The 15116-nt window shown below is 36.6% G+C and overlaps 1 protein-coding gene across 1 annotated transcript in view; it reads left to right on the top strand.

Moving 5' to 3' along the window:
• Positions 1 to 11698, top strand: part of CHSY3 (chondroitin sulfate synthase 3) — a 285846-nt gene extending 274148 nt beyond the window's left edge. The window contains exon 3 of the mRNA XM_049873137.1: positions 9334 to 11698. Coding sequence (XP_049729094.1) covers positions 9334 to 10896 — 1563 coding nt within the window. The 3' untranslated portion in view covers positions 10897 to 11698. The remainder of the gene's footprint in view (positions 1 to 9333) is intronic.
• The last annotated feature ends 3418 nt before the right edge of the window (positions 11699 to 15116 follow it).

Raw genomic sequence — 15116 nt, 5'->3', positions numbered from 1 at the left:
TTAAAAATGAGACAATTTTTTTCATGACCAGCTTCATCATACAGTTACTGTATCACTTTCAACACATAAAATACATTAATTAATTGTGTTAATGTCTTCTGAAATTATATGGCATCTGCTATATTTATGTGTTATTTTTCAAAAAGCCTTGAAAGTCTAGCTTGGAAATTATAACCTCCCTCTTTCCCATTGTCTATTAGTGGCAGCTTGAACACCTCTTATTCCTTTTTGGCTCTTCTCTGAGCAGATAAAAAGTTTAAGGAAATAGTGAATACCAAAAATTTTACTTGACAGTTTACCAAAATAAAAATAAAAATCTACGTTGGAAGTGAATTTTGTAGGTTTTAACAATTACCCAGTATTATTTTAGCTAAGTCTATTAGGAAACAGCTGTGTGGTCACTCTCTTAATCTGTATATGTCAAGTTAAATCAGGTAAATAGACGAGCAGTCAATTCAATTATCATTAGTTTTTTTTTTTTTTTTTTTGAGGGTTTTTCACTTCTGACAGGGTTAATTTAAGCTAACAAATGACTATATGCCATGATACCATAATAAACTGATGTCTGATGAATTTAGTGATTTCTTTCTGATTTTACATCTCATTAGTGTTTGCCAGAGTTATCATGTGTCTGGAATATACTCTGCTGAGAAATTTATATCACATGATTAAGAATTAATAGCTGTGAGCTACTTTCTATGTTGTCTGAAAGTATTTTTAAAACTGTACAGAATATATGTTGCTGAGAAATCTTCATCACATATAAGACTTTCTGCAAGCTGTTTTCTGTGTTGTCTGACACTTTTTTTAAAAAAAACTAAATTAGCTAACAAAATGAAATGAAACAGGAAAAAAAAAGTGCCAGTTTCAATGGTACAGATCACCCATATAACATTGTCTTTTGGATTTCAACCAAGATTCAACTAGCTAATTAAACAGAAGGCAAACCCGCCCCTAAATCACATAGAACATTAGTGCAAAGCTGAAATATATAAGTATCAGTTTATCTAATTTTGACAGGATGCTTTTGGTTGCAAGTGCCAGAACCACAACTAAACTAACAAAACAAAGAACAAACTAATGGCCAAGGAAACTAGGAAGTCTGAGGGTAATCTGCCTTTAGGCACAGCTCAGTGCAGTGTTCAGGGCAGTCAACAGTTTCTAGACTTTCTTGTATCACTTGTTTACTCTGCCTGGATGGTGAGCTCTGCTTCTTTCTCTTGGATTATAATGTACATGATGTGAGCCTATAGCTGATGGGGACCATTTTTGCTGCCATGAGAGAAACCCTGCCTGTGAATGAAGCTAACCCATAGGAAACCATTTATAACAGTACCTAAAGGCATATTAATTGACAAAACTATGACATGTATTCCCCTTTAGGGCATGTGAGGGTCATGTAAGATAAACGGAAAATAAATTTCAAAAAAGAATTTTTGTTTAAGTTACTATAAAGGGATGTCGAAGAACCCAAATACCTTCAGGTATCTCAAATGCGTGAAACTTAGAGCTGATGGGACCATAAATGACTGGTAATGCAATGCTCATTTAACAGTTTTTCCAAATTTGAATTCATTCCAAACACTGGGCTGGCCAAGAAAAAAAAAAACAAAATCACACCTGCATCCTTCGGACCACAGATTTTCAAGACCTGCTTTAAAGTATACTTTGGCAGTAATTTAAGTGCCAAAATAATTGATTTTCAGATTCCATTTAGTGATTTTTTTTTTTTGCCTCGTGATTTTTTTATATTAAACCTTTATTTTGAAATAATTATAGATTCCCTTATAATTGTTAAAAAGAGAGAGAAAAGAGCTTCCGTATACCCTTTGTCCAGTTTACCACAGTGGTAACATAGTATACAACTATAGTTAAATATTATAACCAGTATGTTGACATTATTATATAATAAGAATCGACTCGATGGCACTGGTGGGTTTTTTTATATTGACATTGATATAATCCACCATTCTTATTCAGATTTCCCCAGTTTTCTTGTATTTATTTGTGTGTGTGTGTGTATACATGTGTATTAAAAAAAAATCCTGTTGCTCTCTAATCGATTCCAACTCACAGGGACCCTATAGGACAGAGTAGAACTACGCCATACTGTTTTGTGTGTATATATATATACACACACACACACACACACACATATATATATACTTCCCAAAATTATTTCTTCCTTTTAATATCTATAATCAGGTACCATTTCCTTTGTGTCATTATGCCAGAGAAGGAAGACACTCTTTAAGAACCTTATTGTTAATATTTAAGAATACCTTCTATTATAGATGGAATTGTGTCCCTCCCAAATATGTTTTGTAAATCTTAACCTCTATGCTTGTGGTTATAGTCCCATTTGGTAATGAGTTTTCTGTTACATTAATGAGGCAAGATTAGTGTCCAGTGTGTCTTGAGTCAATCTCTTACAAAAGATAAAAAGGAACAGATTAGACAAGTGGGGATGGGGGAAGATAGGTGCCATGTTCCCCCTGAAGCAAAGGCTCAAAGGAGACAAGGCGTTTCCTCCAGAGCCAGGACAGAGAAAGTCTTCTCCTAGAGCCAGCACCCTAAATTTGGACTTCCGGCGTCCTAAACTGTGAGAAAATAAATTTCTATTCGTTAAAGCCATCCACTGGTGGTATTTCTGTTATAGGAGCACTGGATAGCTAAGACACCTTCATTTCCCAAATCTACCTTAACTTCATATCAGAGACTCAAATAGAATTTTCTAAAGTTGTAGAATTCTTTCTCTTCAGAAAAAATCTGGTGGCATAATGGGAAGGAAAGAATTTCCACCAGATTGAAATAACTTCTTTATAAAAATAAATTAAGAAAATTTTACTTTTAATAGAGAACAAAGAATGCATTGCTTTTCCTTAATAGAAGACATCAAAGATGTTTAGGTACAGCTTTCCCGATAATAGCATGGCTTCTTATTCTCCCTTCATTTCAACAAAAATACTTCATCATGACAGTTCAGTTTCAGAATTTTAGACGGTGATCTTAAATCAAATGATGGCAATACTTAGCATAGTAGAATGATTTTCTAGGGAAAACTTAATCCACTAAGAATAATAGTAAAAACAAATAATAATAACAGCAAGAAAAATAGTAGCTAACACTTGCATAGTTATTGTGTGCCAACTTCTAACTTCAGATGCATATACTCAATTAGTCCTCGCAGCAACCCCATGAGGTAGATACTTTTATAGTCCTCATTTTACAAATTTTACTATTATAGTCCTCATTTTACAAATGGTAGTTAGGCAATTTGTACAAGTTCACATGGTTAATATATCTTAGAGCTGGGTCCATCCCTGGCAATCTGGCTCCAGAATCTGGTCACCTAATTGCAGTGCACACTGCCTCCCTGAGTTATAGTGAGATGTACAAATGAAAAAGGCCCATCCATTTCTTTCAGAGTGTTTATAATCTCATAGGAGAGAAATGTCAAGTGCCTGTTTAGTACGAGCCATTAAGCCATTAAAATGTACACTTGGAAGATTTCAAATTATTTGAAGAGTGGAATTCTATACAGGTAGTTGGAAAAGATGATGGCATTTGTGATATGATTCTGAGTTTATAGAGTGTGTAGACAGAATGGATGAAAGTGAAAATAGGACAGCACTGCTTGCCTAGGGAAAAAGGGAGGAGTTGCTAGGAAAGAAAGTACCTGAGCGTCTTAAAGTGAGAATAGGTAAATGCAGTAATTCCTTCTTAACCGGTTTAGAGTCCTTTCTTTAAGATACTGGAAAAATTTATACTAAAACATAGGTTTCTTGGGCATGGATACCAAAACCAATCAAACCTGTTGCCGTCGAGTCGATTCCAACTCATAGTGACCCTTTAGGACTGAGTAGAACTGCCCTATAGGGTTTGCAAGGAGCGGCTGGTGGATTGGAACTGTTGGCCTTTTGGTTAGCAGCCGAGCTCTTAACCACTGAGCCACCAGGGCTCCTGGATGTGGGTACTGTTTATCAAAATCTACATACTGTGGAGATTATTTTAACTCATTTTTATCATACGTATATTGGTCCAAAATGTAGGTGATGCTTTTAGATTTATAATGGAAAAAAAACAAAAAAGCTCCCTACCCTACTTCTCCCTACCTATCACGGGATGTCTAACAACTTTAATAAGATACGTGTCAGGGTTGAACTTTCTGGGTTAATTGTCTCTGGCGCACAGCGAGTGGATTTAATACATAGATACTAAACGAAACAAAAAACCAGTTGCTGTTGAGTCAGTTCCAACTCATGACAACCTCATGTGTTTCAGAGTCACAAAGCTTTCCATGGTTGTGACTGGAAGTAGACCACCAGGCCTTCCTTTCCAGTCGACTCTGGGTGGATTCGAATTGCCAGCTTTCAGTTAGTAGCTGAGCACTTACCTGTTTCCACCATCTAGGGACTCAGCAGAAATACTCCCACCACCAGTTGCCGTTTAGTTGACTTCTACTCACGGAGACCCAATGTGTGCCAGAGTAGAATTGTGCTCCATAGGGTTTTCAGTGGCTGATTTTTCAGAAGTAGGTTACCAGGGGAAACCCTGGTGGCGTAGTGGTTAAGTGCTATGGCTGCTAACCAAAAGGTCAGCAGTTCGAATCCACCAGGTGCTCCTTGGGAACTCTATGGGGCAGTTCTACTCTGCCCTATAGGGTCAATTTGAATCTGGATCGACTCAACAGCAACAAGTTTAGTTTTTTTGTATTTTAGGTTACCAGGCCTTTTTCCCTACACAGATACTACCCAAAAACCCACTGCCATCTCTTTTATTTCAAAATTGTTTTCTTGAATTGTATCTGTAAATAATTCTTCCGTTGTCTTCAGTCACTCCAGTTATGTTTTTTGGCTCCTCTTGGCCTACCTTCTATAATTACTCTCTAATCCATTGTAATTCTTTATTTCCATTTTATGTTTTTAGCTTTCCATCTTGTCTGTACTTTACTGAGTTTTACACGTCTTTTTTTTCTTCCAGTTTTTATTTTAGGTGGTAGCTTACTTTCATTCTTAGTTCTGTGAGCTGACGTTCATCTTAACATCACATCCCTGAAAACTTGTATTTCTGCCGTGTTGTTTCATACCAAAAAAACCAAAGCCATTGCCATCGAGTCGATTCCGACTCATAGCGACCCTATAGGACGTAGTAGAACTGCCCCATACAGTTTCCAAGGAGCGCCTGGTGGATTCAAACCACTGACCTTTTGGTTAGCAGCCGTAGCTCTTAACCACTATGCTACCAGTGTTGTTTCATATATGAAGCAAATACTTCATTATCTTTTTTAGAACAGTTGCTTAATGTTTTCCTCAGTTCCATGTCTTTTTTGGGGGGAGGATGGGGGCAGTGAGAGTTTTTCATCTAATCTATTTTTTCGTACAGAGATTTATGTCAGCGCTGTACTATTTTCCTATTTTAGAAAGATGACTCATCTTTAAGTAAATTAACTTTCCCTGGATGAGCTCTTCATAATATATTTGTATTGATGAGGGTGTTTGTTACAGTTCTAGGCTAGCTGATTTCCTCAAAGAAAGGCATTGATCTTCTCTGCTACCTCCAACTAAATGTACTTCCTGAAAATATGGCTAAACTGCTTAATTCTTTGTGTAGCTTTGTCTCGTCTACTTCTCTGAAACAAAAGTTTTCCTTGGGTCACTTATTCTGCCAGCCCATCTCACCTCAGTTCCTGCACCCGGAGTTATAAACCCAATAGATTTTGTGCTCTACATTTTCAGGAAGTAATTTTTCCTGTACTTCCTGAGATCTACTGCCCTTGAACCCTTTTGCCACAGACATTTCTCTGCTTGGTCTTTTGTCTCCACTTGTTTTCAGATGATCAAGTTCAACCTCACCAGCCCTTGGAAATTCTGTACATACTTTGCTGACTATGTATCATTTCAGTTCTTTGTTTTGAAAGCTGGAGTTTGCTGTATTTTATTTTTTAACGTTTCTTACTGTTTTAATAGCTCTGTTGAGGAATGATATAAATTCTCTCCTTGTGAGTGTTCAGTTAAATGATTTTTAGTAAATTTACAAAATTGTGCAAACATTTCCACAATCCAGTTTTAGAAACTTTCCGTCACCCCATAAGTTACCTCGTGCCTGTTTGCAGTCAATTCCTTATTGGATTTTAAAATTATAATTTGAAAAGTAGAAGTTCCTGATTTACAGAACTGTGATCACTCCAGAAATTCCCTATGTTGTCTTTTCATAATTTATAAATCTACTAGGACCACTGGAGCTGTAATAGGAGCTTAATATAAAGTAGAAGATTAATAATATAACATTTTTCTTTCAGCATTTATTCTTCTTCTCTCTGATTTTTGTCATAGATTTTTCTATAGCTTCTCAAATAATTTCCTTCTCACAGGGTGAAATCGCAGGTTCTCCACTTAATGCAGTGGAGTCAATCAGGACACACCGGCGTTAACTGCTGCTGTGGTTTTGCTATTGTGAAATGATTTTCCCTTTCAGTGTACTGGAGTGTATTCCAGGCTGTGGAGGCTGTGGAAGTGCCATGGAATCAACTGATAATTCCTTAAAAGAGAGGAAGCCAACTAAAATTAAGGGGATCAAATTATTTAAAATAATCTAATATAGTTTTTAAAGTAAATTTTATGATTTTTCTTAAATCAGTGTTCTTCCATTCGAAACATAGTGTGTAAAGCGACAAGACTGCCAATAACAAGAATTCTAGTTTTAACTTCCCCATGACATTCAGTAGACCCTTGGTTAAATAACTTAAGCCTCTTGAACCTTGGCTTCCTAAATTCCCACCATAAGTTGTAGTGCTTACAGGAAAATGATGAGGACTCCTGTTAGGAGAAGGTACCTCAATGGCATGTTAGGTACATTGAAGCCTGAGTGAATGTGGCCACATTTGTAATTGCTCCCAAGCATTGCTAGAAATGAGCAGAGATGAAGCAAGCCAAACAAAGGGTGCTGCTCTCATTTTGTAAAGATTCCTAGATAAAAAGAACAATTTCAGGGGGAAGTTGGCAAATCCTTGAACTGTAATTTACACTTGTTTGGTGCTCTTGATTCAGTTCTCACTCATAGCGATCCTATGTACGACACAACGAGACACTGCCTGGTCCTGCGCCATCCTCACAATTGTTGCTATCTTTGAGCCCATTGTTGCAGCCACTGTCAGTTCATCTCATGGAGGGTCTTCCTCTTTTTCGCTGACCCTTTGCCAAGCATGATGTCTTTCTCCAGGGACTGGTCCCTCCTGGTAATATGTCCAAAGTATGTAAGATAAAGTCTCACCATTCTCCCTTCTAAGGAGCATTCTGGCTATGCTTCTTCCAAGACAAATTTGTTCGTTCTTCTGGCAGTCCATCATATATTCAACATTCTTCACCCCTCATGCTGTTGGAATCAGATAATGACTGTGGCTGGAATAGTCCGACAGTTTCTTCGCTCACTTAGGGTGGAATCTCTCTCTCCACTGAACCTTTCCATGTGGCTAGTTTGGGCTTCTTCACAGCACGGTAGACTCAAGGTATCATACTTTTCACATATCAGCTGGTTTCTGCAGAGTAAGAGCTCCAAAAGACAGGAAGTGGAAGCTGACAATCTGGAATCTGGAACTGTGTCACTTCTACTGTATTACTAAAAGTAGTCACCCAGATTCAAGAGAGGGAGACATAAATCTCCCCTCTCAATGGGAAGAGTGTTGCAGAATTTGTCACTACAAATCTACCACAAGTTCTTGCATGTTAGAAGGTGTTCATTTTTTTCAGTAATACTTAAGTCATATATTGGTTGGAATAAACTTGAGCTCTAGCTTAATTGAATATAAAATTATGCGTCATTAATTTGCTTCCCTGGGGTGTTCCCGGGCATGACTCCACTATTTTTCAGTATTGGGTGTTGCTATGGAGAATCCTGTGGTGAAACTCATTTTTTCCTACTTATAGCTAAATTCAATTTTGTTTATTTTGCTTTTTTTTTTTTTTAACCTAATTGCACATAGATATACATCTTACATTATTTTAAGGACATTTTCTATGAAAATTTTGACTTTTTCTCTTCCAGTTACTGTATTTGCTTCCTCAGATGTATTTTATGTACATCTTTTTTATCCCCTTTAATATGTACCCATATATATTAGATCTATTTTATATGTATAAATCTATAAATGGGTAGATCTCTCAAAACTTTTAACCTGCCTTTTTTGCTTTTAGTATTTTGCTAATTTTTCTCAAGTCTCTTCTTCCTATACTTTACACGAATGTGTTTTTTGCTTCTTCTAATATGATTATCATTTCTGTAAGAGTTGTTTTTTATCTCTCTCTTTGCTTTGCTTAGCTCCACTGGTTTAATTTTTATCTTATTTAAGCTCATTTCTTTATTTCTTTTTTTCCAGAGGCTGTATTTTATTTGATTTATCTATGATTTTTATTTGTTTCTAGTATGTATTCTTAAGTTTGAAATATTTCTTCCCTCTTAGTCTTCAAATATTTGCAGAGACCGCCACTGCGGCTGCCTCCTTCTTTTCCTCCCACCCTCCTCCTCTTCCTTCTCCATTCTCTGTCTTTAATTGAACTTATCTGAATGGGTTTGATGGAGATTTCATGATTGACTAGCTATATTGTGATGTGGTAGTGGGACTAGAGGAGTCAGACCGATGCTTGAATTTTGGTCTGATATCTCTGAATATTTCCTCATTTATGTTTTTGCCTGAGGTAGTAACTATGTTCTACACTAGCAGAAAGACCTTTAGCTCATAAGTTATCAAATATGTTACATTTTGCTTATGATACCTTAGATCAGTAGTTTAAATCAGTATAGTTTCCATTTTTTTACAGAAAGTAAGCCTTACCAAGAGCTTACTTTCTGTAAAGATAGTCTGTCAGGATGCTCAATAAAATTTAAGTCTCCTCCAGCAAATAGCCTGATGTTGCCATTCCAAGCAACAAGTCATTGGTTTCACATCTCATGATGCACTACCTGTTTTGGAAAAGCCATGCTCTGCCCACTCTGTCCAACATTAACAGAGATAAGCCTCTCTTCCAGCTCACTCCTCTCAATGGTCCATTATGGAGGCTATGGGTATAATCAATTCTTGTTTTCTTTAATATTTTGAGTTGATTTTAGAGTGAAAGAGGGTCAGAGCTTCTTTACTTCAAAATCTATAGCTAGAAGTTTAGTTTGCAGTATTTGAGCATATGAATTTGACCTTTGAAAGTATTTTAATTTCATTTAATATAAATCCCATAAGTAATTTCTGTTATGAAATATCATATAAATAATTTTTATTTAAGTTTAAATATTTGAAGTTTTTTTTTTTAATATCCTAACATTTTACTTCCTTTTACTTTTCAGATGCAGCAACTCTTTCATGAAAATTACGAACATAATCGAAAGGGTTATATCCAAGACCTTCACAATAGCAAAATCCATGCAGCCATAACACTTCATCCCAACAAAAGGCCTGCATACCAATACAGGCTGCATAATTACATGCTCAGCCGCAAGATTTCCGAACTTCGCTACCGTACCATCCTGCTGCACCGAGAGAGTGCTCTGATGAGCAAGCTCAGTAACAGTGATGTGAACAAAGAGGACCAGCAGCTGGGAGTGATGCCTTCTTTCAACCACTTTCAGCCTCGGGAGAGAGATGAAGTAATAGAATGGGAGTTCCTGACGGGGAAGCTCCTTTACTCAGCAGCTGAGAATCAGCCACCTCGACAGAGCATCAACAGCATCCTAAGAACAGCTCTGGATGACACCGTGCTACAGGTGATGGAGATGATCAATGAAAATGCCAAGAGTAGAGGACGGCTCATTGACTTCAAGGAAATCCAGTATGGTTACCGCAGGGTTGATCCCATGCATGGGGTGGAGTACATTTTGGATTTACTCCTCTTATACAAAAGGCACAAGGGGAGGAAATTGACTGTGCCAGTGAGGCGCCATGCCTACCTTCAGCAGCTGTTCAGCAAGCCTTTTTTCAGAGAAACTGAAGAGCTAGATGTGAACAGCCTTGTGGAGAGCATTAACAGTGACACTCAATTGTTCTCCTTTATATCTAATTCTTTAAAGATACTATCATCTTTTCAAGGTGCCAAAGAAAAGGGAGGGCAAAATGAAAAGAAAATACACATTCTTGTCCCTCTCACAGGAAGGTATGATATTTTCTCAAGATTCATGGAGAACTTTGAAAATATTTGTCTTATCCCAAAGCAGAATGTAAAGCTGGTTATCATCCTTTTCAGTAGGGATTCTGACCAAGATTCTAGCAAACATATTGAGCTGATAAAGGAATATCAGAACAAGTACCCTAATGCAGAAATGACCCTGATCCCCATTAAGGGAGAGTTTTCCAGGGGTCTTGGTCTTGAAACGGCTTCTTCCAAGTTTGACAATAACACTTTGCTGCTATTTTGTGATGTTGACTTGATCTTCAGAGGAGACTTTCTCCAACGATGTAGAGACAATACAATTCAGGGACAGCAGGTGTACTACCCCATCATTTTTAGTCAGTATGACCCAAAGGTAACCAATGGGGGCAATCCTCCTACCGATGATGATTTCGTCTTCTCAAAGAAGACTGGATTTTGGAGAGACTATGGATATGGAATCACATGTATTTATAAAAGTGATCTTCTGGGTGCAGGTGGATTTGATACCTCAATACAAGGCTGGGGCCTGGAAGATGTAGATCTCTACAATAAAGTTATTCTATCTGGCTTAAGGCCCTTCAGAAGTCAAGAAGTAGGAGTGGTGCATATTTTCCATCCAGTTCATTGTGATCCTAACTTGGACCCTAAGCAGTATAAGATGTGTTTAGGATCCAAGGCAAGTACTTTTGCCTCAACCATGCAACTGGCTGAGCTCTGGTTAGAAAAACATTTGGGTGTCAGGTACAATCGAACTCTCTCCTGACAGTCCAGGCAACACTTATTGCCTTTTTTAAGGGGAGTTTACCTCATTGTTGGTTGTTGTTATTTTTATTTTATTATTATTATTATTATTGTTGTTATTTTATTTTGTTGTCTGGGTCTTAAACTACTCTTGGTTGTCTTCCAAAGGGTGTTTGTTGACCTCAAGCAAGAAGAGTCTGCAGTTCACTGATATTTCAGATTTCTACTGAAGTCAATATGTGTGTTACTTTTTTATATCTTTATTCGAGATTGATTTAAACCATGGCAATCAAATGACTTTTGAAGATCATTCACTATAAGAGATGACTTTGAAGAATGTTTTCTTGGGGCTTAAAGAGGCAATATCGACTTTTATTTTGTTTGTCAAATCCAATGTGATACAAATATTTACTGGTGAAAGGTACCACAAAAGTGCTTTATGCTTCCTATGGGGAAGGGACTCTGTAACATAAACTTGAGTTTTGTAATTTATACAAGGACTTAAATATATAGACGATAATTTTCTTCATCTTTAGAATTTTTAAAGTAAATGAACACCTATGATTGTATGTTTATTTTTTAAAAAAAAGTTTTAAAAATTGAGGAGTTTTGGTCCACAAGCAACCGGTACTGGCTACCCTGGTCTTATGACAATTATGAGCTCCTCACAACTGTCTGCTATAAATGCGAACGAACTTTATTTTCTCAAAGAAATATGATTTAATTAAATATTCATGTACATTTTAGAAGCTTTATGAAACAATGTCCTTCATTTGCTGGCAAGAAGATAAACTATGACAGAACCTGGTTATTTATAATAAAATACAGGCATAACAGTATTCTTTTTCAAAAACACTGAAAAAGTTGTATTGTTTCATTTCAGTCATACTTGATATATTGCTTAAATGTCATTTTCAACAAAACATGCTTGTTGCAAAGGCTGAAAAAGTTAACAAGGGGATTATAGGCATGCTATTTGTATTATCATGCTTGAAAATCTAGCCTTCATAAGTGATAAAAATGAGCAAGTTCTTTATTCAAAAGTTTACATCTGGGAAAAACATCCATGCTGTCTCTCCAGCTTTGGGATCAGATATAGCCTTTAATATGGGTTGGTAGATAGTTCAAAGACACAACCATCAAAATCAATTTTATAATGATTATTTTAAATTATTAGAAAAGCACATAGAGACATACTTAATTTTATATATCATTCTTTCTTTGAACTGAATCAGTGGTGTTTGGTTTGTAGAAAAGCATAATCTTGTTGAAGAAATGTAAAAGAAAATAAAATTCATGCAAGAAGATCTCATAAAATTATATTTTTAAATTTAATTTTGTAAATAGATAATACATTTACATGGCTCCAAAATCAAAATTTAAAAATGTCTACAGCTATCAGTCACACTCTCCATCCACCCAGATTTACTTGACTGCATATGACCACTATTTTGTGTATGTGTGTGTGTGCACGCATAGGAATGTCTTTTCAGAGTTGCTCTAAGCACAAATAAGCATATATATATATTTTTTAACAGCTCCAAGGTAATGCATAATTAGATTACAACAATGTATTTAAACAGTTCCCTATTGATGGGTGTTTGGATCGTTTCCAATCTTGTGCTGTTATAGACATTGCTGCATTGAATAACCTTGATATAAGTAATTTCACACACAGGTAAATATATCTATAAATCAAAGGATATATAAATTTGATGGATACTGTCATGAAGGCATATTAGGAAAGGAAAAAATACAAGATTTAGGGAAGCTGACTTTAGAAGCTGTTTTTGTGGCCTTAATCTTACAAATATTTTTCTTTATAATATTGTCTTAGTTATCTAATATTGCTGTGACAGAAGTACCACAAGTGGGTGGCTTTAAAGAACAGAAATTTATTTTCTCATAGTTCAGGAGGCTTGAAGGCTGAATTCAGGGTGCTGGCTCTGGAGGGAAGCTCTCTGTTTGCTCTGGAAAAAAAAAAATCCTTGTCTCTTTCAGCTTCTCCACCTCGGTTCCTTGATGATCTCCATGGGGCATCAGTCTTTCCCGGTTTGCGTGTGCTTCTTCTATACCTAATCTGCTTTTTATACCTCAAAAGTGATTGGCTTAAACCACGCTGTACACTGATTTGACATTATTAGCCTAACAAAGAAAACCCTATTCCCAGATGGGATTGCTTCAGCAGGTATAGGTGTTAAGATTTACAACACGTGTTTTTGGAGACACAATTCAATCCATAACAAATACTTCACCGTGATATTGGTAAGGGGCTGGGGATGGGTCTAAGAAATGATTTGCATCAAAATTGTTTTGAAAGTGATTGTTATAAATTGTTGCCGTTATTTCTAATGGATTGCCATGCATCCTTGTAGCATTTACCTTCATGATGGTCCTTAGGTGGTAACAACCTCTTTTAGTGAAGACATTTTGGAGGTTTCAGAAAATAACATTGCTTAGTATTGCTACAGACACAATGACGGTCTCCTTGACAGTAACATATAACCTTAATAATGTCAGATTCTTAGAAAAGAATTAATGGCACTTTTATATGCTACTAAAATGATCATCTTGACGGGATCAACAATTTAGAAATGTGGTTGGTTGATCTCTAATTTTGTCTCTGGCCTTCAAAACCTTTAATAGCTTATTTTCCTACATTACATGATGTAGCTCTTTGGCAGTTTTTATTTTCCAGAACAGTAAATATATTAACAAGCAGTAAATATAGTCATTTGGAACGATCTCTTAGCAAACAATAATAGTTGATTATTTTCTTAATGAAGAAAAGAAATCGGGGTCTGCTCTTTAACTTAGACAACAGCAACACAAGTTTTACTGAGAAATAAATGTAAAAAACCTAATTAAAGACACTCCCAGTCTTAGGGAATTATGAGACAGCTGCCCAGGGATGAAGGGGCATTCTCCATCATACTGACGAAACCAGGAGAGGAAGGAATGCAGAGATCACATTTGAACTTCGTTACACACATGCACACTACACTGAAGAACTAATATGGATGCATTTAAAATCTGTTTCATAATTTTTTATTAATATTTCCTATCATTTTCTCAGGCAATGCAATATTTTCTGACTGAAAATTTATGAAAATACTAGTCAAATTAAGGGCATTTTTCTATCTGTGTAAATCTATTACCTTAATATCTCTTAAGGCTGGTGGATACCACACACTGAGTGCAATAAATGTAGGCACAGTAATCTGTGTATTATTGCCATTACCTTATTTGGACAGCTATGGATATTCTGTTTAAACGTCACTCCAATAACAATTCCATCAATCTTCAACATCGTCTCATTAAGCAGCTACTGTTCTTTCAACATCACATGAGGCATTATACTCACTTTGTCCTTTTCAGTTTAATTCTCACAATGGCTCTCAGAATATTGGTATGACTTTCTCCATTCAACAGGTGTGGAAACTGAGGCCATGATTGATCAAGTAATTTGCCTACAGCTCACACAGTTGGCAAGTAGTAGAATTAAGATTTAACCTAATGACTGTCTAAATCTGAAGCACCTGTCTTTCTACTCTACCCCATGACTTCTCAGTCATGAAGGTGAAGAAGAAAACAATGAGGGACAAAAGTCTAGCTGACACAATGGGCATGTTTGAGCCACCATTCTGCTCACTATCACTGAACACTCATTCTGTACAGAAACTAAAATTACAAATTGTATCTGTTGCCTTTATACCACTTAGCCTTGCTCAGGTAGAGCCTCCTTTGGCCTTTCCTTCTGTGCAGCCCTGTATTAGGGAAAGTCTTCTATCTGCTCACAGGTCACTAGACCTCAGCCAGCAGACAAAAACTGCACAGAATTGCTGATGCCAGCAGCCCTTCTATATTAGGCAGCTGAGTGCAGAGCTGTCCATACTGATCAATACCACCACTAATTGTTTCACTCTGCCACTAGACTCATGCAGACTTGACATATGTAACTTTGTCAGTGCTGAGATGTTCCTGAATTTAAGAGTTGAGGCCATTATGCCTATTTAATAGTGAGAAACTACAGGAATGGGATATCCAAGTGTGTGGACTGGTAGTCTAGCAAAAGAATAAATTCACTGAAAAGGTAAATTGCCTTTTATTTGCTTTTAGCACAAGAAAGGTAGAGGCCATCTTTAGTCAGGAGCCATATGGCTGGGCCACTCTGGTTTCACTTGATTTTGTCCTCAGATTGTTACTCTTTTCAGATTGTTATTGATGCTTAATCAGGTTGTT

Source organism: Elephas maximus, chromosome 2, assembly GCF_024166365.1.
Source record: "Elephas maximus indicus isolate mEleMax1 chromosome 2, mEleMax1 primary haplotype, whole genome shotgun sequence".
Taxonomy (NCBI): domain Eukaryota; kingdom Metazoa; phylum Chordata; class Mammalia; order Proboscidea; family Elephantidae; genus Elephas; species Elephas maximus.
The sequence above is the reverse complement of the archived record's forward strand: the minus strand, read 5'-3'. Positions and strand labels throughout refer to the sequence as shown.